At 43.4% G+C, this 26,876-nt stretch overlaps 1 protein-coding gene across 1 annotated transcript in view; it reads left to right on the top strand.

The window, feature by feature from the left end:
- Positions 1–903: 903 nt before the first annotated feature.
- CLCN5 (chloride voltage-gated channel 5) overlaps positions 904–26,876 on the top strand; it is a 156,234-nt gene continuing 130,261 nt past the window's right edge. The window contains exons 1-3 of the mRNA XM_025857651.2: positions 904–1,142; positions 1,766–1,882; positions 3,281–3,437. Of these exons, the coding sequence (XP_025713436.1) occupies positions 3,422–3,437 (16 nt within the window). The 5' untranslated portion in view covers positions 904–1,142; positions 1,766–1,882; positions 3,281–3,421. The remainder of the gene's footprint in view (positions 1,143–1,765; positions 1,883–3,280; positions 3,438–26,876) is intronic.

The following is a 26,876-nucleotide window of genomic DNA, read 5'->3' as shown; positions in this document are numbered from 1 at the left end:
TTTTTCTTTGTTTGCTGAGATGCCCCGTGGTTTCTCTTGTGTGTGGTCTTCTGCACTGCAATGGTCAAAAAGCCTGACTTTTAGATTACCTGGATTGATTAAATGGATTCCGGTCTCAGTTCTGCTGATAACTAATTAGCAGGATCACCTCAATAAGTCAACGCACTCCACGGGCCTATTTTCTCTTTTGTAAGATGAGGGGCTGTTTCTTCCAATTCCACGTAGACCTGGGTTGGGCTCTCAGTTCTGCCACTTAACTGAGACCTGTGATTTTTGCTTTTTCTGAGCCTCCGTTTAGTCATTATTAAAATAAGACTGAAAACCGCCGTGTAGATTATCCAGTGCGACAATGAGGATCAAATTGTTAAAAAGCATCACTATATTTGATCACCATTCCTACTCCTGTTATGTGCGCTCGGACAACTTACTCTTTCTGTGCCTCTGTTTTCTCACGAATAAAAGTGGAGAATAATAGTACGTACCCCCGTGCAGTTATTGCAGGCGTCAAATGAGATGAAAATGAGTTAAGGGCTTAGGGCAGTGCCTGGCACACAATTAGAGGCTCAAAATATGCGAGCTAATGTAATTAGCATTAGATTACTACTAGCTGTTCTGTGGGCCAGAAGCCCAGGATAAACAGTTTCATTCTAAGGACAAAAACCCCAAAAGAACCGTATCCCAGGCTGGAAACAGTGAAACGTAATGGAGCATTTCTTTTTCAAAAAAGCAATTGGCCCGCCCAGCACTGGGTTAGGACCCGCCCAGTCCTCATTAAATATGGCAGCGAGCAGGGCCGACTTACTGCGGTTGCGCACGCGGAAACTCCTCCTTCGCCGCTTTCTCCGCCCCGTCGCCGCCGCTGCTCGCCTCACCTCCGCCCCCGCTGGGCCGAGGTGCCGGGGGAAGGCCGGCCAGGGCGCGCACGCGCAGACATTGGCTCTGCTTGGCCGATACTTGCGAGGCGCCTGTCACATGAGCCGCGCGCCCGCTCCGCTCCCCCTCCTCCCGGCTGGGCTGTGAATGAAGCTCTGCCGGCTACGTGGGGCGCTAGCTCAGCTTGGTGTCCTGGACGCCAGAGCCGACTGAGCGCTCGGCCCGCCGGCGGCCGACACGGGCTCCGCCGCCCCTGACCTCGGCGACAGGTAAAGACAGATGGGCTGTCGCTTCCCCAACAGGTCCTTCGCCGGCCGCTGGCCCCCGGCCCACCCGCGGAGCAGCCCCGGGGCGCAGCGACACAGGGGAAGCGCTCCCCCCGCTGGCTCGGCGCCCCGGAGATGGGGGTTCCCCTTGCCCGGCCGCCACCGCCTGGCACTCGGAGGAGTTAGACCGGCTAGTTCTAGCCAGTGCAGGGCGGCATCTTCCCGGGAGCCCTGCCCTATTCTCCGAGCCAGGGTCCCTGCGCTGTCCCAGCGAAGTTTTCTCGCGGAGCGGCGCCAAGCCCGTCCCGCTTTTGAATGGGGGGAGGCTGGCTGCAAGGCGTCCCCTTTCCTGGACTGGGGCAGAGTCGTTTTGGCTGGTGAGGCTCTGTCGAGGCCCCGTTCTTCTTCCTCCTGCTCTGGACTCGCAGGTTTGTGTGGGTCTTAGCGAAGTGGACTCCGGGCTCTCAGAAAAGTCGTAGCCGCGAGTTTTCCTCCCCCCCCCCCCCACTTAACGCGGGTAGCTGGTTCTCGCCAGACTTTTCTAGGCTTGCGCTTGAGCGCCTTCACCCCGAAGGGGAAAGCTTTACCTTCGCATTGATGCACGTTTACCTTTCTTAACATTGCAGAGCAAATCAGTTTCCCGGAGTGCCAAGCGAAGTTGTCCGTGTGCCCGTGTGATAACGTCAGTGTAAGCTACCCCGAATAAGTGAGGGAAATCCAGAAGCGTGGAGCATAAAAAGCCAGTAAGAATCTGCTTTACGTCAACTTGATACATTTTTTAGCAACTACGCGGGTTTAACTTCAGAGATGTTAAATTTCGCCTGGTCCCAAGAGGCGCGGACCACTACTTAACTGTACGCGAAAAAAGGGGGGGGGGAGGCAAACCAAAACAAACGGTCCCAGGTTCCAGATAAGTCATCGGGGCGCTTTTTCCTGATGAATTCATCCTTGGACTTCTGAGTTCCTAAGTTTTCTTGGACTTTGCGAGCCTTTCCTTATCCAAAGCATTGTTTTTTCCTCTGTCGGTGCTTTTGGGACTAGTGTACACATTGACAATCTTGTCCTAAAAAAAAAGAAAGAAAGAAAGAAAGAAAAAGTCGTTAAGGAAGACCAAAATGATGACTCTCAAGTTTGTATTAGTCTTCAGTATGTGTGCGTTAGCACTTTCACTTCGGGGGTGGAGGTGTCGCTGGTCTAAAAGCTATGGAAATAGCAATGTCCTTTCATGTTGACCAAGTCAAAAAGGTGAGGGCTTTTTCTGAGACAAAGCAGATGGCTTGTATGCTAAATAAGGAAGACCAGTTTATTAATTAGGAACTTGTTTAAGTGGGCAGCACGGTATTTAATATGTTAAGCCGCTGAATCAAACGAAGTAGTCGGACATTTCCTTGCCCCCTCCCTTCTCATTCCTAGCTCCTTTCCTATCCTTGCAAATTGTATTGTCCTAAGACTGAATTTGACGCTTTAAATTTAGGAATTAGCTGAGTTAATTTGGTTGTCCTTAAATTAGTGTTCTGTTTTTACATTTTTCTTTGTTTTTGGTTCTTCCTCCTGAATAGGAAAGCAGTATATGTTCTCTATAGGACATTCGCAAAGTGTGGGAAAGTATAATGAAGCCGAGAGGAAGAACCGTGACCCAAAGGGCATTGCTCTTAACTTTTTATTATGCTTCCTTTCTTTTCCATTCCGATACAGGGGCTATTTTAAAACATGAAGTATTACAAAATTTGCTCTCCTCTCTACTAATTTTTAAATGTAAAGTTGGTGTCGGGGGGTAGGGGAGGACATTGGATATTATGCTGCTCTTCTTTTCCCAAACTGTGGAACTTCAAGATAGGAAAGACGTTTAATGGTTATCTCATTCAACCACCCATCCTTTGAGATTCTGAAACCTATTTACTGAAGATCCAGTGATTCATGCAGAATTGGCCAGCACTCAGTGGCAATAGTAACTGACTCTAGATCTTCCCAGTCTGTCTTTTTAAAGCGGTACCTCTCTGGGAAAAACTTGACACTGCCCATGTCTGCATATCTTTGAAAGAGAGGTTCACAGAGGGACAGGAGGTAACTTTTAAGGATTTGGAATGTTGTTTTTTTTTTTTTTTCCGTTTAGGTATTCATTTTTCTGTTCACATTTTCAGGTTCAGGGCTGGAGCCACTTGCAGAAAACAAGACCACACAGCCGCTGTTGCATCTACATCCCATTCGAGCCTCCTTACGGAAGTGGAGGAATTTGGGAAACTGAGTGTGTGACCCCCAACGCGGGAGAGGACAGGACCAAGATGGCCCTGTGGCAGGGTAAGAAATCAGCACTTATTTCTCTAACTGGTTTTTCCTCCTCCTCTATCCTCCATCCCAACCCAACCCCCCAAGCCAGTGGCAGGCAGCCAGCTATTTCTTTAATTTAACCCTTTGTCTCCACAAGGACCAAGGATATTAATTTGAAAGACGTTGCTGCTAGCTAGTAGTTTGACGTATTTTAAAGTAGGGGTGGAGGGGTAGGGAGAGGGACGTCGCCGGAAAATGTAATGCCAGAAGCATTTTCAAAGAACTCCCTTTGCTTGAACATGTGCTTGTGGGGGTTATATGTGAGGAAACAGAGGATTTTTTTTTTTCATATTTGTGCTTTTCATTTGTTTCCGGCGAATTCCTATCATAAGGTTCCCAATGGTGGGGGAGACAGACGTCAGCACCTCTCTGGCTTCCTCTTCCCCATAAAGACTTTAAAGCATATTTACTGTTATAATGTTTATATTTGGTGATAGAAGGAAAATGCCTATTTTAATACTGTGAACTACCCAAGAGCAAAACTCAACGATGTCTTGCCTGATGGGTTTACATCTTTTGTGAACCTGGGAATTCCTACCACATACGAAGTTATTTTTTATTTTTGGTGGGGTTGAGGATTGTGCCTTTGGGAGACTGTCAGCATTTCTGGGGGTATGTGGGATTTTTATGTTTCTCAAAAGGGCGTGTGGGTTTAAGAAATGATAGACAAACGCTGCCTAAACTGGTCTATGACCCACAAAAGGTTAAGGACCACTTAGATGGAGTAGACTATGCAAGAACTTGAATAGCTCTAAGTATTCAACAGGTAGGTTTGTTGGTTGTCTGAGGTATCTGTTAAAACTGTCTCCTGCTGGTTACGGCTTCAAGTGTGAAGGCACACAAATGTAACAAGTATTTTTGACGTATGAGGATCGTCAATTTGAAGATGTTTATTGAAAGGGGATTTGGCCTGTATTGCTTGCTTTGATGCACACAGTGGACACTGATCAGGAGCAGTTTGGAAATTCTGGTTTAAATCCCGGGACATTCTTTTATTCAACAAACATGATACTGAAATGTGCAAAACACAGAGCCCTAGAGGGTTCCTTGTCTTATGGGAAAGAGAGACATATAAACAGATAATTGTGTTAGGTTGAATTAAGTGTCAGAATAGGGAGAGGTGCAAGATGTGACGGAAGCCCAGAGAAAAGTGTGCTGAATTTTGAATTTTGAGCTGGTCTAAAAAAAATGAGTGGGAGTTTGCCAGATGGGCAAATGAGAGAATTGCATTCTGGGCAGACAGAGAAGCACTGTTTGGGAACTTCCAAGTTGCTCCGTTTGCCTTGTGTGAGATGTGTGGGCCACGACCTTGGATGAAGCAGGGAAGGTAGTCGGAGGCCAGATAATAAAGAACCTTGTATGTTCTAGGAAGGATTTTACACTTTATCCAGGAGACAAAGATTCTAAACAGGGAAGTAACATAATCAGATTTTGTTTTAGAAGGATTACTTTGGCAGCAGTGTTGAGGTGGAGTTGGAGCTGGAGAGAAAGCAAGCCAAGTGGTTGGAAGGTTTCAGGTAGAGTAGTTGAGGGAAAGAGATGGGGGTCTGAGCAGGAGCTGGGGCAGCAGGGGCAGAGAGCCACGGGATGAATTCTAGAAATGTCCTGTGCCGGATGTGGGGTGAACAGCCTGGGCTGACACCCAGTCTGGGTACTTGGGGCTGGTGGTGCCCGTCACTGAGATGGGGGCCACAGGAGGAGGTCAGAAGGGTATGGGGATGGTGGGAAGTTAGTGTCCTGACTTCGGTTTGGCCTCTTTTGCTTGGGACACCTGTGGGCTGTCAGGTCTGTCATTAAAAGGTAGTGCTGGGAGTAGGGAACTGAAGTTGATGCAGGTGGGGATCTAAAGTTTTGTTCCTAATGACGCAGAAAGAGCTTGTGTTTTTTCTCTGTTTAATGGGAAACGTCGTTAGTAGTTAATGATTTATTTATTTTCTAATAAAAACATTTTAATGGATGCCAGTTCTTAATAAAACGGCGGATTTTCTTAATAAATAATGTATCTTGCAGTCTCAGGCCCTGAAACCGGATCTGCTTAAAATGACATTGGAGTAAGACCGAATTTTCCTAGCATTAGTGACGAGGGGAGTATTCCCTATAACTAATGGCAGCTTATTCTTTGTTTTGTGCAACCTCTGAAGTGACAAGCATAGTACAATAATAGTTTGGCTGGCAGTATGGTATAATAGTTAAAAATATGGTTTTGAGTTCACCTCTACTGGTCCTGTCACTTGGTAGTGTGAGGTCTTGGGCAAGTCCCTTAATCTCGCTGTGTCTCAGTTTCCTCCTTTGTGAAATGAGAATAATAATAGAACTCACCTTATGGGGTTGTTTTGAAGATTAATCTATGCAAAGCACTTAGGACCTCGTAAGTTCCGTGGAAGTGTGTGCCTTTATTCTTAGTAGTAAGACATTTAGAATATTGCTCAGCATATAGTAAGTGCTCATTAAAATTGAGCAGTAGCTGCTGCTGTTGCTACCATTACTATTGCTACTACTTATATGACTACTACTGTTGTTGTCACTATTATTTTGCTCTAGCCTGAGGTGGGCCTGGGGCCCTGTGGAGGGAATTTCAGGTTGTCCTTGGAAGCCCTGCCCTGTGGTCATCTGCTTGGGTCTTTAGGTAGAGGTTTCAATCTGGAGAGATCCTTAGAAAACATCTAGCCCAACCCCAGAGGTTAGGTGACATGCCCATGCTCACACAGGTTGATAGTGGTGACAGGACTAAAACCCAGGTGTCCTGGTTCCCTATTCCAATTTTCTTTCCATGGGCTCATGGAAGAGGGAATGTGTGGGTCTCTTCTCAGCTCAGGGAAGCTCTGAATCAGTTTCTGGAGCTAGGTGAGGAACTCTAAGAGCCAGAGGAAGCCGAGTCTCCTTAGCCTCTCAGGTCAATGTTGCCTAGCTCCTCCGTGGAGAATTTTATCAGAATTCCCGTACGTCTTAAACATGGTCAGCATTACTGACTTCATTCGATGAAGCCCTCTAACACATTTCCTGGCTCCTTTAAACAGAGTCTACTGGGCATAATTTAATATTTTTGGTAACTCAGGGTCATCATCAATACCATCAGTTTTCTTGGTCTAATGGTTGAGGAATTATTGACAAGAGGACTAGCCAGTTTGGGGTGGGATGAGGTTGGAGACGTGTGGTCAGGTGTTATTTATTTATTCGATTATCGTTTATTAGGCACCAGTTGTGCACCAGGCACTGTGCTGAGCCCTAGAGGTGCAACGGTCAGTAAAACGGGTATGGTCTCTGCTTCCATGGAGCTTGCCAACTAGGATAAAGGTAGCATTTCTTATGCACGAAATGATTTATTTAACACATGTGCCGAAGTAATTTGGAAAAAAAAATGACACCAATATAAATTTAGAAGATGAAATGGTGTTTCTTTTAGGAGGGGGTGCCTCAGAATTGTCCATGGTGCTTTTAAAAAGGTGCCTGCTCAGGTCTCAGGTCCCTAAATTGTGGTTCAGTCTTAGGACCTGAGCATTAAAAAAAAAAAAAAAAAAACTCTAAGCAATTCTAATGTGTAATTCTGTTTGGGAACTGCATCATTAAATAATTAAAACTTTTCTAAAAAGAGAGATAACAGAACTCAAAAATATAGGAGAATATATAATCGTGGGGTAGGGAAGATATTTGTATGCATAATATCAAAGGTAAAATAATGAATAAAATATTAATATAATCAACTATGAAAATTTAAAAAAATTCCTCCCCAAAAATACAGTTAATGAGAAAACTGGAAGCAATTGCAAAAAGACTCATTATTCTTTTTTTTTTTTTTTTTTAAGATTTTGTTTATTTGTCAGAGAGAGAGACAGAGCACAAGCAGGAGAGCGGCAGGCAGAGGGAGAAGCAGGCTCCCCGCTGAGCAAGGAGCCCGATGTGGGACTCGATCCCAGGACCCTGGGATCCTGACCTGAGCTGAAGGCAGCCGCTTAACCGACTGAGCCACCCAGGCATCCCAAGACTCATTATTCTTAATACATAAAGACAGAGCAGTGGGGCGCCTGGGTGGCTCAGTCGGTTAAGCATCTGTCTGCCTTCGGCTCAGGTTATGATCCCAGGGTCCTGGGATTGAGCCTTGCATCGGGCTCCCTGCTCAGTGGGAAGCCTGCTTCTCATTCCCTCTCTCACTGTGTCTCTCTCTGTCAAATAAATAAAATCTTAAAAAAAAAAGAGCAGTAAGAAAAATGTGTTTGACTAGCAAAGGATGGGAATAGAAAAATACATCAAAGAAGAAATATAAATGGCCCATATATGTGAAAAAATGTTCTCAGTGGTAGTCAAAGGAAGGAGATTTAAGATGGCATACCATTTTCTCCAATATAATTTGCCAAGATTAAAAAGGAATGACAAAACTCAGTGTTGGCAAGGACATGAGGAAGCAGGCATTCTTATACACTTCTGGTGGGAATGTCAGTTTGGCAGTGTTTATCAAAAGCTTTAAAAACCATATTTACCTTTTGACCCAGCATTTTTTTTTTTTGGAATTTATCCCAAGGAAGTAATTAAGGATGTGCACAAAGGTATGTCAATAAGGATATTCATTGCAGCATTTTCTAGAGCGGGGGATGGGGGGAATTGGTAGCACTTGCATTCTAAAGTAGCGATACGGTGGAATACTGTAGTTACTAAAAAGGATAATGCTGAGTTCTACTTAATTAACATAGAGCATAGGTCCATAATATGATGTTATATGAGTGGTGATGGGGGAAGCAGATCCCAGATTATCAATAGTTAAAAAGTCTGGGCTCCGGGGATGAAAGGCCACAGCACAGGGAATAATTTAGTCAATGGTATTGTAATATACCATTGCATGGTGACAGTTGTATGGTGACAGATGAGAGCTGCACTTGTGGTGAGCGCAGCATAAGGGATAGACCTGTGGGTTCACTGTACTGTACACCTGAAACTAATGTAACATTGTGTGTCAACCATATTAAAAAAAAAAAAAGCTGGGACGCCTGTGTGGCTCAGTCGGTTTGGCGTCTGCCTTTGGCTGAGGTCATGATCCCAGGGTCCTGGGATCGAGTCCTGCATCGGGCTCCTTGCTCATTGGGGAGCCTGCTTCTCCCTCTGCCCCTCCCTCTGCTTGTGCGTTCTCTCTCTCTGACAAATCAATCAATCAATCAATCAATCTTAAAAAAAAAAAAAGTCTGGGCTCTGGGCTTAGGGTTGGATTGAAATCCCAGTTTTATCAGCTGGGTGACGTTGGGAAGTTTCTTACCTGAGTGTTCCTCAGCTTCCACGTTAGTAAGAGGGACAGAATAGCAGCGAACCTAATAGTTCCCAACTGGTACACCCATTAGGATCACCTGAGGGTTGCTGGAGTGGTGGGGGGTGGGAGGGATTGGGTGGCTGGGTGATAGACATTGGGGAGGGTATGTGCTATGGTGAGCACTGTGAATTGTACAAGACTGATGAATCACGGATCTGTACTTCTGAAACAAATAATGCAATATATGTTAAGAAAAAAAAAAGAAGAAGATAGCAGGAGGGGAAGAATGAAGGGGAGTAAGTCGGAGGGGGAGACGAACCATGAGAGACGATGGACTCTGAAAAACAACCTGAGGGTTCTAGAGGGGAGGGGGGTGGGGGGATGGGTTAGCCTGGTGATGGGTATTAAAGAGGGCACGTTCTGCGTGGAGCACTGGGTGTTATGCACAAACAACGAATCATGGAACACTACATCAAAAACTAATGTAATGTATGGTGATTAACATAACAATAAAAAAATAAAAAAAAGGATCACCTGGGGATCTCTTAAAGCCTCCCAAGTCCCGGCCTCACCCAGCGGATTAAAAGCCGCAATCTTTGGGGACTGGATGCAGCCTTCTGGAGTTTTGAAGCTCCCTGGGTGACTTCAGTGTGTAGACAAGTTTGGGAACGGTGGAGCTAACATGTAGGACGGGTGGGAATGTGAGGAGATCGCAGTGCCTGGCATATGGTAAGTAGTCAATACATGGTAACTATTATTAGTAACTTATTTTTTAATAATATGACCCCATTTTAATATATGTTTTTGTGCCATGTGTGTATAATATAAAGAAAAATCTGAGGGGATGCACACAGAAGTATTAAAGAAAGAAATTACAGTTGACTTTGTTTTTGCTTATTTGTATCTTCCAACTTTTCTGTAAATAATATGGATTCCTTGCTAATTTTTTTTTTCTGAGGGAAATCTCTGATACACATGCACAGCTTTACATATTATGTATTTATAATAGTGAAAAACTGAAGACAGAGTTTGCATAGTAGGGGAATGTGAGTAAATTATGGCAGGTCCACATAGTAAAATATCTGGCCATTAAATATCAAGACTCATGCCGGGGGGGGGGGGGGGCCCTGGGTGGCTCCGTTGGTTAAGCGACTGCCTTCGGCTCAGGTCATGATCCTGGAGTCCCGGGATCGAGTCCCGCATCAGGCTCCCTGCTTAGCAGGGAGTCTGCTTCTCCCTCTGACCCTACCCCCTCTCATGTGCTCTTTCTTTCTCATTCTCTCTCTCTCAAATAAATAAATAAAACCTTTAAGGGACACCTGGGTGGCGCAGTCGGTTAAGCGTCTGCCTTCAGCTCAGGTCATGATCCCAGGTTCCTGGGATCGAGTCCTGCATCGGGCTTCTTGCTCAACAGGGAGCCTGCTTCACCCTCTGCCTGCCACTCCCTCTGCTTGTACTCTTTCTCTAGCAAACAAATAAAATCTTTAAAAAAAAATAAAAAATAAAACGTTTTAAAAAAAAGACTCATGCCGAGAAAAATCTTCGTGATACAGTAGAAAAATATGGGACTATTCCATTTCTGTCTTTTTAATTTAGGTGTGGGACTATATGTGTCACTGTGTGTTTATATGTTACATATTCGCCTGTGAATGTGACGATAAATATGGAATGGAAGGAAAGGAACCAAGTTGTGAAAGTGGCTATCTCCAGGTAGTAGGATGCACGTATTTTTCCCTTTTTTCATTCTTTTATTTTCCGGATTTTATGCAATAAGTATGTGTTAATTTTATAATAAAAAAAAAGTTATTTGAAAATACAATATACAATAATAGTGCCACCAACAAGGAATGAATTGTGTGGGCTTCTGGACAATTGCTTCAGTCACTCTCTGCCCCCTCCATTAAAAAAAAAAAAAAAAAGAACCCAAGACCCCAGGGGTTTGGTCAGAGCAGTTTTTTTTTTTTTTTTTTTTTTGCTACTCATACTTCCTCAAGTACTCTTGTGATTTTTGGGCATCTCTCCCATTGACTCCAGAAACTCTTTTGGGAGTGAGAGTGGGGACAGGCAGGGAGATTGTGCAAAAATTGGGAAATTACACTTCATCTAAATGTGGGGGTTACATAATAAGGTGAGGTGGCAAAATATGTCAGGATAAGAATGAACATAAGACAGGGGAAAATGGTAATAAAACAGATAGTTGCAATGAGAAACTCCGATCCAAAGGAAGTATGTTTTGACCTCACAGATTTTTTTTCCCTTAGCACATCACAGTGTATTTGTAAACACTCTGGTGATTTAGCTAACACATGCGGGCGGTGGGGAGCATCACAAAGCAGTTAGTGAATTGATGACAGAGCTTCAGTGTGAAATCTGGATCGCTTGTGTGGCTTGAGAGTTGGACCACGATCATCTCGGAGAAGCCATCTGCTCCTGCCTGTTGACCAAAGCATTAGTATCTGCAGGACTCTCAAACAAAAGTCACGTTGTTAGAGCAGGAGTAAGGATGCAGAGCATCCCGCCCCTCCCCTTTTTCTCTTTCTCTGGCAGAGTGTCTCACCTATGGCAGGTCCAGGAAAAGCGTTCTTCAGTCTCTTTTCACTATCGCCCCCTACAGCTCCTCAGCGGGGCAGAAGAGGTGGGGGGATGGGTAGGGGGTAAACAAAAATAATCTTTCAGGAAATGTTTCTCTAAGAGCCAGCCATTCCTTCTCAAGCTTAGGGCTGTGGAAGGAGCACGGGCCTTGAAATCTGATACATCTGAATCTGAACCCAGTGCCACCAGGTGGTAGCTCAAGTTACCTAAACTCTGAAAGCCTCGATTGTCTCATTAGGGGTCAAGTGTAGCCTTGGGAGACAGACTGCCTGGCTTTGTATATTGGCTGTCACCGCTAGCTGTGGGCAAGTTATTTTATCTCTTCGCGCCTCACCTTCCTCATCTGTAAAATGGGTTAATAATCATCATATCTACTCATAGGAGGATTGGGAGGATGAAATGCGTTAATCCATCTAGAGCCAATCCATCTAGAGCCTTGGCACGCTGCCTGCCACTTGTTAAGCACTCACCTTTACTATTAAACTATGCAAAAGTCTATGACAATATTTGTCTCTCACATGGTCGCGGATGAGAATGAGAATCACCCAAACACTCACCTGTTGTAGCTGTTCCGATTGTACTATAATTGTGGCGGAAAGAAAAATCAATATACTCTTAAAGGGATGTTTTTAAACTGGAAGGGATCTTTCAGGACATCTCATCTTACACGGGAGGAAACTGAGGCCTAGGGAAACTGATTCTGGGTCACAGAACTGTCGCATGGTGCGTCGCGCCAGGACGAGGCCCCAGGCTCCTGATGATCAGCACTGCTTAGCGCACTCACTCTGCCAGTCTGCCTGCCTGTTTAGTTCTCCTGCAATTACACTGCCTCCCCTAGGCCTGGCTATTTTATAATTTTCTGCTAAATGTTAGTCTTCCCCTCCTATGCATTATTGTGACTTTGAAAAGTTTAGGGTGGTTCCCCCGCCCCCCCCCAGAATTGTTTTTTCACTGAGGCTTCCAGGGTATGTTTTTTTTCTTCCAGTCACTCTGTTGACATTTTTGAAATAAACTATAGGTTATGTTTTAACCAGAATTATGATTCAAAGCTTCCTGTTTCACATAATGCTGTTCTGTGTGTGGCAGGATCGGGGGAGGGGGGACTAGAAAGTTTCACTCTGGGTGGGAACAAATGCCAGATTCTCCTTCTTTTTCCTGCCTTTTGTATTTATCGACCTGTGGCCAGACCAGAGAAGTTGTTGAGGAGTTAATAGGATGAGGTTAGCCGCCTTAGTAATGGCATATTTTGATGCTTTTCAACCCAATACCATTCAGGCATTAGGTAGCATTTTATTATATTTATTTAGGATGTCTGCCCTGACTACTTCCATGAAGAGCAACCCAGAAATTACAACATAGAGCCGTTAGAAATAAATCCAGGAAAGGGACCCTCCAGTGGAAATGAAACAGATATTACCAAGCATGTGAGATACTCAGGACACTGAATCTTTTTCTTCCCTGCTTCTGGCTCCCACACAAAAAGAGAAGCATGCTAAATTCCATTATTATTACTGTTATTAAGGTTTTATTTTACTCCTAGTTAGTTAATATGTAGTGTTATCTTAGTAGTTTTAGATGTACAATATAGTGATTCGATACTTCCATACCTTAAGTCACATTGTTGCCATCTTCTGGCCCCCAAAAGTATTCAGATAAAGAACCCTCCTGGGCCTGTGTGCTAAGTCGTCTGGTCCTTCCACCAGCCTCCCTTGCCCTGGCCTGGCCTGTGGCTACCTATGACTTAGCACTGAATATTCCTGGGTTGAAATCAGTTTTTCCTATTTAGCTTGAGAGTGGTGAGAGGCAGGTGGGCAGAGGAATGGCCGCCATCCAGATTTTCAGCTCTGCCAAGGCCTTCTTTTCCTCAGGTTCTGTACCCTGGTAGTAAGTGACAATAATAGAGCTGCATTCTCTCCATTGAATGATTGTACCACTATCCACCCAGCTATCAAAGCCAAAAGTCTGAGAGGCATGGCACAGTCCTTGCTCTTCTCTGCCTGCAGTCGCCTCTTGATGGCCTACATCATTTCAGCAGGGTTGCGTTCCGGGCGAATGTCTACTTTTCAGCCATCAGCTCAGGGTCGTCTTTTCTCCGTAGTCTTTCCTGAAGCCTTGCGCCTTGCCCATCCTTGGTAAAATGAGTCTTTCCCTTCTTTGTGTGTTTCCCTGCTACATCCTGTGCCCCTTGAGGGCATTGGCTGTATTCAGTACTTTTGTTTTCAGGTCTGCTATGTGCCAGGCACTGCATTGGACATGTGCTGGGTTTATAGCGGTGAATGCAAAAGTCCCGATTCTTGCAGTCATGTGGGGGAGTTGCAATGGAAACAAATACACAGATATTTCATTATGAAGTACTAGGAGTACTAGGGAAGTCAAGTCCTATAAAAAGAATAATAAAGGAGACATAACTTATTAGGAGGAGGGGTCTGGGATGAAGCGATAGGTTCAGCTGAGACCAAAAGATGAATAGGAGCTGTCTAGGCAAAGAGTTAATTGGGGGAAGGGTGTCTCAGGCAGAGGAAATGAAGCAGAAATCCCTGAGGCGGCAAGAACCTGGATTCTTACCTAGTGTGGTCTGCTGTGGCTGGATGATGGTGAATGAAATACCCAGGGGCACGGGATGAAACTGGAAGGATGGGGAAGGCTCTGGTCACACAGGGTTTGTAGGCCATGTTGCTAAGTATCCTAAATGCAGTGGGAAGGCTTTGCGGATAGATTGGATGGGGCAGGGCTTACAGTGAATGAGGGAAGGGTCTCATCTTCATATACCGACCACCTAGCAGAGACTACCCAGCACATACTGTGTGTTCATGGAATCTTTGTGAGTAATAATGAGTAATAATTACTTTGCCTTCCTACCAGGGTTGCCATGAAGGTTAAATGAGGTAAGATATGCTAAGGTGTTTTGCAAAACCGAAAATGTTAAACAAGTGTTATTCTAGATGTGATTCAGTAGGTTCTGTGCAGTGATGCTTATCGATGTTCACTATCACGGGAAAAAACTCGATTTTCTGTTAAAGTAGCATTCTCTCAATCAGATTATCCCATACCACGAATATGCTAATATAGTGAGTTTTATAGTGTGCCTTCATTGCCAGTGACTTTAACTAATTACGGGCGAGTGGAAACCACCTTATTATCACACCATTATGTAGAACTTCGGGTGTTAGTGATCATTGTGGATGATGTTGCTGGGAGCAGTGTGAGTTTCTCTTCTATGCTGGATTCACTCAATAAACCTCCAAAACTAAGGAATTCATTATTTAGGACCTGGATTAATGCTGAGGAATAGCACCCTCTGAACTTGGCATTTGGCTGCCACCCACTGTGGCCTTTGGTTTTCTAGAGTGTGTTAAAATAAAAGATGTAACAAAATCATCAGTGCTTTGCTATTTTTGTGTTAAACATCTAGTTTCCTCTTTGTGCTACAGAAACTTCAGACCAGGTGATTGATTTCAAAGCCCTCTTCTGTGCAGAGTCAGTGGGAGTATAAATTGTTAGGGCCTGTTTGGAGGGCAGTTTGGAAGTCCTTATCAAAATGTAAGATGTGTATATCTTTTGTCTCAGTCAATCTAGTCTAAAAAGGAACTGCACAAAAGTCACTGTTCATGAGGATGTTAGTTGTTTCATTGTTGCTACTCTTTCACCATTGACAATCTTGATGTCCATCACGAGCGACTGGTTATGTTAATCATGGTGTACGTGCACACTCAATGGAATGCTGTGCATTTCATTAAGAAGAATGAGGTAGATCTATATATAATGATAGGGAATGGTGTCCAAGATACATTTAAAGTGGAAAAACAGGTGCAGAATGGTATTGTATGATCCCATCTGTACAATGGAAAGAAGGGGCAGCTAAAAGGATAGATAGATACGAGTTTGTATATATGTATACTTACATATGCATAGACATTTTCTGGAAGGATACATGAGAAACCGTTATCAGTTGTTACCTTTTGAGATTAAGGGTTGGGAGGGCGAGGGGTTTTCATTTTCACTTGATACCTTTCTTTATTGCTTGCCTTGTTTACAACAAGCCATAATGCCTTTAAAAAATAAAATATAAATAAGACCTGTACCTCACTTGATTCTTTTCTTGACACTATTATACTAAGAAATAAAAAGGTATAATAATGGTTGAGGCAGAGTCTGGGCAAATCAGGGGCCTCTGTAAGCTGCCAGGGACTCATCATGGCCAGGGGGCTTAGGGGAGCTGTGGTTTTGTTAAAGCTTAATGTTAAGAAAGTAAGTGAGAGAAAATTAGGTAAAAAAATCATGATTTTTATTAGATTTTTCTTTTTTTTTTGATGAAACAATTTTAATTATGTCGTTAGTTTTGATATGTGGGTATTTTAATACCCACGTTGCACGGTAATTGTATTCTAGGCCACAATTAAACAATTAAGTGCCTTGGTGTCTGGATAAATAGTTGTTGTTCTTGTTTGACTTGTTTAAATATTGTAAGTGAATGCTAGGCTACAATTTCTTGAGCTTTTTGCCTAAGGTCCTGATGAGGAATGCAGGTATAGTCTTATGTTTGAAATGAAGAAGATATAAGTTGCCTTCTATTTACGTAACGAAGTTTTGATTATATCCTCAAATGCTTTAAGCTCATTGTAGCTCACTCCCCCCGCAAGAAGACCACTTTTGCCTGAGCTATGAGAAGTAAGAGGAATATTCAAATGAATGTCCTCTTGATTTGCTATAATGAGTAATTCCTTTACTCAGCTGTGTGTTTAGAGACTAGAGTCCCTAGCTTGTCTTAACTGACCTTGGTTTGCTAATATTTGGAATTTTAGCCAGTGCATTAAGAAGCAAGACAGGTTTTACTCTTGGATGTATAATTGTACCTATAAGATGTTGAATTGGGCCAGTGGCGGAGACTGGAGTGTTGGGAACACTTGTGAGAAAAGACAAAGGCTAAGTAATTTCAGGCTTCAGATTGGTATAGAAAGAGGGGACCCATAAAGAGTGTAACTTTTGAGAGATTTTCTGCTTGTGGAAACGTAGATCATGAGGAGCCGCCCGGAGTGTGGTTTGAGGTTGAACCTGAACCTGGACCTGGATGTTATGCTTAGAGAACCAGACAGGAAGATTCTTGTCGTTGCTGGTGATCAGAGAAGCTGTTAGAAACAGCCCCATCTTGGACTTGGCATAAATGAGGGAGGAACTGAGAGAAGAAAGCAGACATCCTAGAAAGAGAAGACCCTGAGCTGTGGGTGGGCTGGACTTGGTATCTGCTGAGAGCCTGTATTTGGCTGCCCTGTGTAGAGGATGTTGCTGAGAGGCCTCACTTCATAGTAAAGTATTCTGATTTGACTGAGGTCGTGGAAGGGAAGAGAAAAATAATAGCCATCATTTATCGATTATTTACTGTGTACTTTTCCCAAGTGCTTTACATGGGTTCTGAGCTTGTAGCTGATAGAGCCTGGGTCCAACCAAGGCAGTCTGGCTGAAGAAGCTGTGCTCTTGGCTCTTCTGTATTCCTAGGTCCATTGCTCCAAGAATTCCTCTCCACTGTCGCCCCCAAGACAATCAGGATGGTGGCCAGGTATGAAAGAGGAAAGCTTTCTATTAGAGTCCCCTGGGTACTCTAATGATGATACTAATGAGTAAGTGCGGCAGTCTCAGGAGAATAAGACAGCAGAGGCTTAAATAAAGAGTGGACGGAGGAACGAAATGCAAGTCTGTGGCCGAAATTCTGGGTTATTTCTAAATTAAATAAGTCATTTAGTGAGTATCTTCTGTTGGGAAGACACTACTAGGTGTCATGTGTGCAACTAAGAGGAAACAGAAGCAGACACTGTCTTCCCCACAGCTAGTCTCTGAGGCAGTTGAAAACACGTGCACAAATTACCATGACCCAAGCTAGTGTTTGGATATACATTATACGAGAGGTTTAGAATACCATAGAAGTTAGACAAGGGTGAGGAGGGAGCATCTGAGGTAGACCATGTAGTATGGGGTAGGTTCTTCTATAGTTGCTGATGTTAGACATACGATTTCAGGCAGCAAGGCATAAGGTACATTTGAGGGAATGGGAAAGAAGTATCATGCCAAGCCTGTTATATTTATGTGCGTTGTCTCATTACATCCTTCTAACAACCCTTTATTGCCCAAATGATTTATTGTCAAAACTTGGACACTTCTGAAAGTGAAGTGGTGTGCTAATCACATGGGGTAGGCATATAGACAGGGACAGACCCAGAAAAACCAGGACATATGAGGCAGTTGATACTATCCTTATTTAACAAATGAAAGGAGGTTCTAAGTCACAGCTAGGAAGCGATAGAACCAGAATTTGAAACCAACTGTGGCCCTCAAACTGAGAGGTCCATACTTTATTCTGTAAGCAATGGGGGCAGTTGAAGGGCTTGGAGCAGAGAATGCCGTGGTTATAACTATGCACGACCGGGGGCAGGCAGATACCGCAAATGGGGAGATAAGTTAGGAGATTGCCAAAAGAGATTCAGGCGGGACATTGCAAGGGTCTGGGTATAAGATGTTGACTTTGGGGACTTAAAGGAAGGGATAAATGTGAGACACGTCACAAAGGAAGAAGTGACAAACCTTGACTACTGGTCTGCTTTGGAGGGAGAAGAGTAAATGATGACTCAGGATTTCAAATTCTTTTAGTGAAAACATCATGTTAGCCAAAAGTAGCCATTGTAACCTAGAAAGGTTATGTGAGTTTTCATTAGCATTCTAGACTTAAGGGAAAGTCTGCTTCTCGGTACAATTGACTTACTGACTTGTAATCATAAACAAATTATTTGATCCTCCTTTGCCCATATTTACTTATCTGTAAAATGTAATGTTGTCACTAAAAAGCCTCCAAAATAGCAGAGCTTGTCTGAATGTTTTTTTTTTTTACCTCCGTATTTTCAAAATTTCAAGTGCTTGTGCTCAGTAATGTGAAATTGAATCCCAGTGTGGAGTACACTCACTTTTATATTCTATTGGCAAAGCAATAATGATAGTACTGGTAAGGATGTGTTGTCTCCTGCTTCTGTTAACACCTATCACTAATTGCTAGATGAATTCTAATGCCTGCTTTATAACATTTTTTCTATAGTTGTCTTAAACTGCTTTTTAAATTATTATTTTTTAAAGATTTTATTTATTTATTTGACACAAAGATAGAGCCAGAGAACATAAGCGGAAGGAATGGCAGAGGGACAGGGAGAAGCAGGTTCCACACTGAGCAAGGAGCCTGATGTGGGGCTCGATCCCAGGACCCCGGGATCATGACCTGAGCCAAAGGCAGACGCTTAACCATCTGAGCCACTCAGGTGCCCCTGCGTTTTAAATTATTATGATTTGACTTTTTAATATGTTTATCTTAGCTCCGTAGGTACCATGAAAAATACTCGAGGGACAGGAACATATATGTCCCTCTATTCTTCCTAATGCCTTGGAGGCACACAGGAAATATTTATTAATTTGATTTGACCCGTTCATATGGCACAATAAGACTGCTTCTACTTTGGTTTTATACATTATATTTTGTTAATATATATGCTGTTATATGCTGTCTCAGACAGCATTGGGTTTTTGGTAGCTACATCTTACTATGAGCTCATAATGAGCCCAAGGCCTACTTTGTTCTCCAAGTATATGTCTGTCTCTCTCTTTTTCTTCTTCTTTAAAAAAACAAAAAAAACAAACCTTTCTGTCTCGGCTTTTATTCGTTTTAAATAAGAATGTTAAATTTTTATTTCTTGTTCCTCTTGTTAGGTTTAGCATTACCATACATATTTCATAAATATCTTTAAGTAATTAATAAAATATTGCTTGGTGTATTAGTTTTCTATCGCTGCATAATAAATGACCACAAATGTGGCTCAAAACAATACCCACTTATCTCACGGTTTCCACGGGTCATGAGTCTGTCATGGCTTAGCTGGGTCCTCTGCTCAGTTTCTGAGGCTGCAGTCAAGGTGTTGGCTGCGACCACAGTCTCATCTGAGGCTTGGCGTCTTTTTCCAAGTTTACGTAGCTGTTGGCAGAATTTCGTTCTTTGCGGCTGGAGGATGGAGGCCCTCAGCTCCTCGAGGCCACCTATAGCCCCCTGCCATGCGGCCCTCTCCGTGGGCACTTTGCAGCGCAGCAGCTTGCTTCAAGGCCAGCAAGGGATGGAGTCTGTGTCAGGCCAGCAAGAAGGAATCCCATATACAGTGGTCCCCCTTATCATGGTTATGCCTTCCATAGTTTCAGTTTTTCGGGGATCAACTCAGTTTGGAAGCAGATGATCTTCTTTCTGACATTTTGTCAGAAAGTCCATTCACCTCCCTTCATCTCATCACGTCGGCATCTTGTCATCTCCCAGCATCACAGCATAAAAAGGGTAAGTATAGTACAGTAAGATATTTTGAGAGAGAGAGCACGTTCACGTAACTTTTATTATAGTATACTATAATTGTTCTTTTATTATTAATCTCATTGTGTCTATACATTAAACTTTATCACAGGTGTGAATGTATAGGAAAGAATATAGTATATATAAGGTTTGGTACTTTCCATAATTTCAGGCATCCATTGGGGGTTTGGAACATATCCCCCATAGATAAGAGGGGCGACTACTATGTGTACACACACACACACCCCTAATCATGGGGGTGATCTTGGATTACCTTCACTGTATTCTATTGGCTAGACGCTAGTTCTAGGTCCTTCTCACACTCAAGGCAAGGGGATTATACAAGGGCATGGACACAAGGAGGTGGACGTTATTGGGGGTCACCTACAAGTGTCTAGTACACTTGGCATAGAGCCGAATGAGGCTAATTGAAGACTTAGCGGCTTACCATTAATCCATTAATGGACACAGCTGCTGTGACTCTGTGACTTTACTGTCATCCCGCAGATTTTTTTTTTTCCGCCTTGCTTACAAAGATGTAACGAGGTGATGATGTTCAGACCAATTGTGGGGTCTTTGACTGAGACGGAGAGCCCCACAGCAGGAGTAGAATTGTGGAGAGGGGGATTTCAGTTTGGATGCCTACAGATATCCAAGTAGAGATTCCTGTCCTCTGGGTCTGGGGCTTAGGAGAGGGTTTGGGCTTAAATAGAGATTTGGGACTCTTTCATGTACAGATAAAAGGAGCCTAGGGTATGTGTATAGTGTGAGAGGGGAAAGGTGCCAAGGGTGGAGTCCTGGGGAAACCCACGTACTCTAAGTGATTCCCCTGACCTTCCACTCTAACAACCCAAACTTTTAAAAGAAGGAAGCAAATCATCTAGCTTCAGAGGAGAAGTTGGATTATTTTTGTTTGCTTCTTCCCTTTCCCTCTCTTCCTGTCTATTCCAGGTACTACTTACCCAGTTATCCCCCTTTTCTCCTGGTGTCTTCTTTTCCTTTCCACTGGACCCATTCGCTAGCCTGTCCCTAAACGTGTTGTGGTCTCCCTTTGCTGTGCCCACTAGCCACCAATACCTGTCCAGCTAGCCACTTAACCTTTCTGGGCCTCCATTTTCTCAAAGATTGAGGGACATGACATAGGGAGAAGGTTATGATTGTTAAGTAGCCTCTTTCAGATCTGAATTCTTTTCTGCCATGTTGTTGTTCTCCTCTTTTCCCTTTTTGGTTCTGTTGACAGTTCAGTTCCTCTTTGAAACTTCCCTCCCTTGGCCACCGAGTTATTGTACTCTTCTGGTTCCCTTTCTGCTTCCCTCTCCTGCTGCTGCTTTGCTTTTGCTTTCTTCTGCCCCCCTAATTCTGTCCATATTTGGGAGTGTCACGTCCTTTGCCTTTTCTCTCTTTATACTCTCTCCCTCTGAGATTTCGTCTTCTTGAATAGCTTTTTTGGTTTTTAATTATAGAAGTAACACGCAATTACACGTTTATCTTAAAAAGATGATATAGAAGCATCTTGAGTGAAAAGTAAAAGTGTCCCCTCAACCTCCCCCTCAGAGGTGACCACCATGATCATGCTGGTGACCTTTCTTATAGAGGTTGAGTCCCAGACCCATAAATTGAACCCCAAACTCTAGTTTTTTTCATCTGTGGCTTGCAATCAAGATACCCTTACTCGAATGCTTCACTATCAGCATGTCAAATTAGTTAGCTGAATGACTTTGGGCATGTGGTTGATGTGATTCTTTCTGTGGTTGTTGCTGTTCTGTGGTTCTTTTGTGTCTAATATGTATTTCTTTCTGTGTTCTCAGAGCACTAAAGAGTAGATCTTCCCTATATGTTTGGGTGATCCTGTTATTTTATGGCTGATAGGTTCTCAATTTGCTGATATGCACAGATCCAAGAAAATAGAATAATGCTGTCAAAACTTGAGATGAAAAGGTGGTTGAATAGGCATAGGGCCCAGTCATTGGGAACCAGACTTTGATCAGTAAATCAAAGGGTGCTACCATTAAAGGAGTAAATCATGGACTCTAAAACTTAAATATCTTAATCTAAAATATTAGCTGCCAACATCACTATTTGTGTGGAAACATTTTGACTGAAAAAGATGGATAACCTCTGCAGTGTAATGGGTCATTTTACAAAATTATTTTCCACTATATGCGTATTAAATGCAAATTAACTGGAAAGGTTATGCCTTTTGAGAATCCAGATTGCCAGTGGAAGTTGATCACTCCGTGTCCTATTGATGAGGCTGTGTCACAAGTAATGATGCACTGAAAATTGCAGGTCTCTGTATAATCTTAATTCCAAAGGCGTTTAAGGTAGCCATGGTAGAAGATCCATAGTAGTGGTTCTCCCCCGGGAGCAGAGGCGTTTAAGGTAGCCATGGTAGAAGATCCATAGTAGTGGTTCTCCCCCGGGAGCAGTTTTGCCCCTCTGAGGGTGTTTGGCAATGTCTGGAGGCATTTTTGGTTGTCACAACTGTGGGGGATGTTACCCCCACAACTGTGGGGGATGGCTTCTAGTGGGTAGAAGTTGGGGAAGCTGCTAAATATCTTATAATGCCCAGGCCAGTCCCCCTACAACAAAGTTACCTGACCCAAGATGTCAGTAGTGCTGAAGTTGAGAAACCCTGCTCTAGGGCGTTTGGGGTTAGGGGGAGATCCATGGAGGTGGTCACTCATGCCCCTTTGTGTTTACGCTGATGTTCTGTAGTTCTTAACCTTGGAGGATATGATGATTGTTTGGATTTCAGTGACAGCAGCATAAATATCAGCTAGGCGAATGTTACTTCTCTAGGTATTTTAATTATTTGGTCATTAATGGAAATTATCTCCAAGCTTTGTCAGTCCTTTTTTTTTTTTTCCCCCAAGAGGAACTTATCGCCAGAACACTTAAAGAGAGAGAAACAAGAATGCTAAGACCTGATGCGATTTCATCTTGAGTTTTTGCTCTGGTGTACTCCATTTTAATTCTTAGTCCTGAATATTGCAGGTGACCTTGTCTTAAACTGAGATTATAGCTCATGAGTTTAGGTGGGTTGCCCAAGGTCATGTATTGATTTGATCATAGAACCTGGTCTAGAAATCAGATTTCTTGATTTCTAGGCCACTGTTCCTTCAGTTCTGCCATGCTTTCTGTATTGCTGCTTCTCTGCTTTGAGTCTCCTGAAGAGCAGGATCAAGTATGTCAAAGATCAGAGGGTCTCAGTTGCTGGGCATTTTGCAGATGTGCGTGAGAATATTCCACCTTACCAGTCGTCTAAAACAACGACAGCAGCCACAGCAAAAACACCCCAAATAAGGCAAAGTGGAACTTAAGGAGTTCTACTTTTTTACCTGTTAGCATGGATGCAGTGTTACAGCAAATGGCGGACAGAGCCTCAGGGAAGTGGTAGGGGTGAAAGGGTGTTAGTATAACACAGCTGGATGGCATTTCTCTTAGCTGCCATTTTGAAGAATGTTGCCTTCTGGGCCGACTCCCAAACTCCATTTGGCTTGCACTTTGGAATTTTCAGTGGGCAAAAAAAAAAAAAAAAAATTGATTTTCCATTGCTCCCAGCTGCCCTGCACGGTTTAATAGACAACTGTTTGAAAGAGAATAGAGGCAGCGTTGATTTGCTTCATGAACTTGGGAAATATGCTTTATTTGTCATGTGCTCAGTTTCTCCATATAGTAAATGGAGGATGATGATGAAGGATGATGATGATGAAGTTAATGTTCGTGGAGCCTTAACAGTTTGCCAGGTACTATTCTTAAGCCCTTTTATGCATATTATTAAAATTTAGTACAGCTTTATAAGGTAAATGCCATTCCCCCCCTTTTTAAATGGAGGACGCTGAGGCGGAGAGGTTAAGGTACTAGCTTTTATAGTGCCTGGTATGAATAAATAGTGCCTGGTATGAATCGAGGTATGCTGTTCATGGAAGGTACACACCAGATTTCAAAGAACTAATATGACAGAAAGAATATAAAGCATTTCAGTAATTTTTAAAGTATTGAGTACATGTTGAAGTGATAATATTTTGAATATATTGGGTTAAGTGAAATTTATTACTAAAATTAATTTCACCATATTTCTTTTCACTTATCCTTTATTTTTTTTTTTAAAGATTTTATTTATTTATTTGACAGAGAGCAAGAGAGCACGAGAGCACAAGCAGGGGGAGTGGCAGGCAGAGGCAGAGTAAGAGGGAGAAGCAGGCTTCCCGTTGAGCAGGGAGCCTGATGCGGGACTCGGGATCCCAGGACCCTGGGTTCATGACTTGAGCTGATGGCAGACGCTTAACGACTGAGTCAGCCAGGCGCCCCCCTTTTCACTTTTCTTAATGTGGCTTCTGGGAAATTTAAAATTACACACGTGGCTGGCGTTTTTATATTTCTTTTAGATGGCCCTTGTTTTTTCAAGCTAGCTCCTGGGGGTGGGTGATCTCTTGCCTTATTGTCATGTAGTTGAGACTAAAAGCTGAGGGGGGCTTAAAACTTAAATCTTTAGGCTAAAGTTTGCCGCTGTAGTTAGTAAGTCTCTGAGGTAGACATCAGGTCGATTCTCTTAATGCTTGCATTATTAAGGGGTGGGGAGGGAGGATGCTTTTAAACATATATAAGTTCTAAAATTTTAGTCTTGTACACATCTATTGAATAACTGTATAAGACACTTGGTAATGTGGCTCAGATAAAAATAAATGACTTGGACTTCGCCATCGAGGAGCTTATAATCTAGAAAGAGAACATGTACACACATGATTCTACATTAAATCGTATGTAATGAGCGGTAGAAACAAAGCACTTGGAGTCCTAAGTGAACAAGAGGTCATTTGCCGCTATGGTGAGGAGGAGGGAAGGTTTGGGAAGGAGGTGACATTTGAGCTGCTTGGAGAAAGATGGATAGGATTTTAATAGAGGTCCCCTCTGTATTTCAAAGGGACATGCAGAAATAGGTGACAGGTCATTGAGCTGATGTGGTTTTCTGCTTGCCAAAGGGAAGCTCTGCCTTGTACAAGATGGAGAGAGGCCTGATACATCGAAATGGGGGATTTCTAAGGACCCGTTTATGTTGTTATGCCTTGCTCAGCAGACCCCTTTCTTGCATATACATACAAATTTCCAGTCATGAAACAGACTACTTATCTAAGTCTTTCTGATTTCTGACCTCCTGGATCAGCCAGGCAGCAAGTGTTGCTTAAGCATGTAGCTCGTGCCTATGCATATGTTTTTGGGTGCGTTATAGATGGATAGGCAGGCAGATGAATTGTTTTTAAACTACAGTTACAATGGGCCAGTCTTGAAATTTAGATTAACATGAATTTATTCTTCTAAATTGTCTGATATCTCAAGCAAATAATTGTAGCGTGGGACGAGGGAGTACAGGGCCAGAAAGAGGCTGGAAATGTTGCTCTAACAGAAGATTCTCCACCTTGAAATGGAAGAAGTGGAAAAATTACTCTCCTCACCCCCCACCAATACTACCGTGTTCACTTCCGACCTTTCCTTCCACCTACCAGTTGTTCATCAAATGGATTGGTTTAGGTTTGTGCGGAAGTCATTTGGCATGAAAAGGCTTTGGGATATCACTTTCAAGATAAAAATCCAGAAAGAAAAGAACTCTAGAGCCTTAAGTATGGGGACTCCGGACTCTGTACTTGCAGGGCCTTTGTCTTCTAGGGGGATTTTTGTTTGTTTTATGCTAATAGAGTTTTGTCCCATTGATGTAGAAGATGTTCCAGTGACTCCTGCTTTCTGGAGAATATCATACAGTTCATTGGCTTTTCCTTTCTTTTTTTTTTTTTTAAAGATTTTATTTATTTGACAGACACAGCAAGAGAGGGAAACAAGCAGGGGGAGTGGGAGAGGGAGAAGCAGGCTTCCCGCAGAGCAGGGAGCCCGACGCGGGGCTCGATCCCAGGACCCTGGGATCATGACCTGAGCCGAAGGCAGATGCTTAACGACTGAGCCACCCAGGTGCCCCATGGCTTTTCCTTTCATAGAACCCTGAAATGTTAAAGCCACAAAGGGATATTCTTGTAGAAGGTTACGAAGTCCCTAGAAATGAGAATCCAGCTCTCCTCTTTAAAAAAAAAAAAAAAAGTAATGTGATATGTTCTTATTATAACCAGGAAGAAGTGGGGTCAGGGGAGGGGGTGTTGTGAGCCTACATTTATATTCTTGCCTCTGGCTTTGCAAATGTCGGGAATGGACCTGTTTCTCACAGTAATATTTATGATTTTAATGACATTTAAATCTTGATTCCATCTGGCATTTCCTTTGGGCTGAGCTATGAGGTCAAAAACTAGGGACGCCTGGGTGGCTCAGTCAGTTAAGCGCCTGTCTTAGGCTCAGGTCATAATCCCAGGGTCCTGGGATCAGAACCCCGCATCGGGCTCCCTGCTCAGCAGGGAGCCTGCTTCTTCCTCTGCCACTCCCCCTGCTTGTGCGTGCGTTCTCTCTGACAAATGAATGCAATCTTAAAAAAAAAAAAAGCTCCAAAAAACCCCCAAACTAACTTTTCCCCCCAAATGTCACCCCTCTTGTTTTATAACTGGGGAAAGCGAGTCTTAAATTGTAATTTATCCATAGTCACTGGGCTGGCTGGTGGCAGATATGTTTCTTATGACTGACAGACTAGTGCTCATTCTTTTGAGACAGATAGATTTGGGCTTGACTTTGGGGTCTGGTGCTAACTGGCCTTTCACATGGTATGGAAAACAGGTCTCTGATAATTAGATACGGGAATCCTACCCGCCCGTCTGCCCCTGCACACCACCCACTGTTTCACCCAGCTGGCTGCAATTTCTAGGTTCTGCCCCTTGTGGTCAGTTCAGACCTCATCCTCGTGCTACAGGCTGGCTGTTGCCCATGTTTATAAAGCGGTCAAAACTCTACCTCCTTTTGTAGCAAACTCTGCTGCTTTTTTTTTTTTAAAGGTTTATTTATTTATTAGAGGGGGGAGGGGTGGAGGGAGAGAGAGGGAGAGGGAGAATCCAAGAACCCCCCCCCGCCCTGCCCTGAGCGCAGAGCCTGACGTATGGCTTGATCTCACGACCCATGAGCTATGATCTGAGCCCAAATCAAGTCAGACGCTTAGCGGACTGAGCCACCCAGGCACCCCGCAAGCTCTGTTTCTTAAACTCCCGCCAGAACCCAGCAGATGGGAACGCAGATATCTGTAGAAACCCAACAGAGCACTTCTACAAGATCAGTGCTCTAACCCCTGAGCTAT

Source organism: Callorhinus ursinus, unplaced genomic scaffold (assembly GCF_003265705.2).
Source record: "Callorhinus ursinus isolate GAN/ISIS: 27379988/994484 unplaced genomic scaffold, GSC_fseal_2.0 scaffold16, whole genome shotgun sequence".
Classification (NCBI taxonomy): domain Eukaryota; kingdom Metazoa; phylum Chordata; class Mammalia; order Carnivora; family Otariidae; genus Callorhinus; species Callorhinus ursinus.
This window is presented reverse-complemented; position numbering and strand designations above follow the sequence as displayed.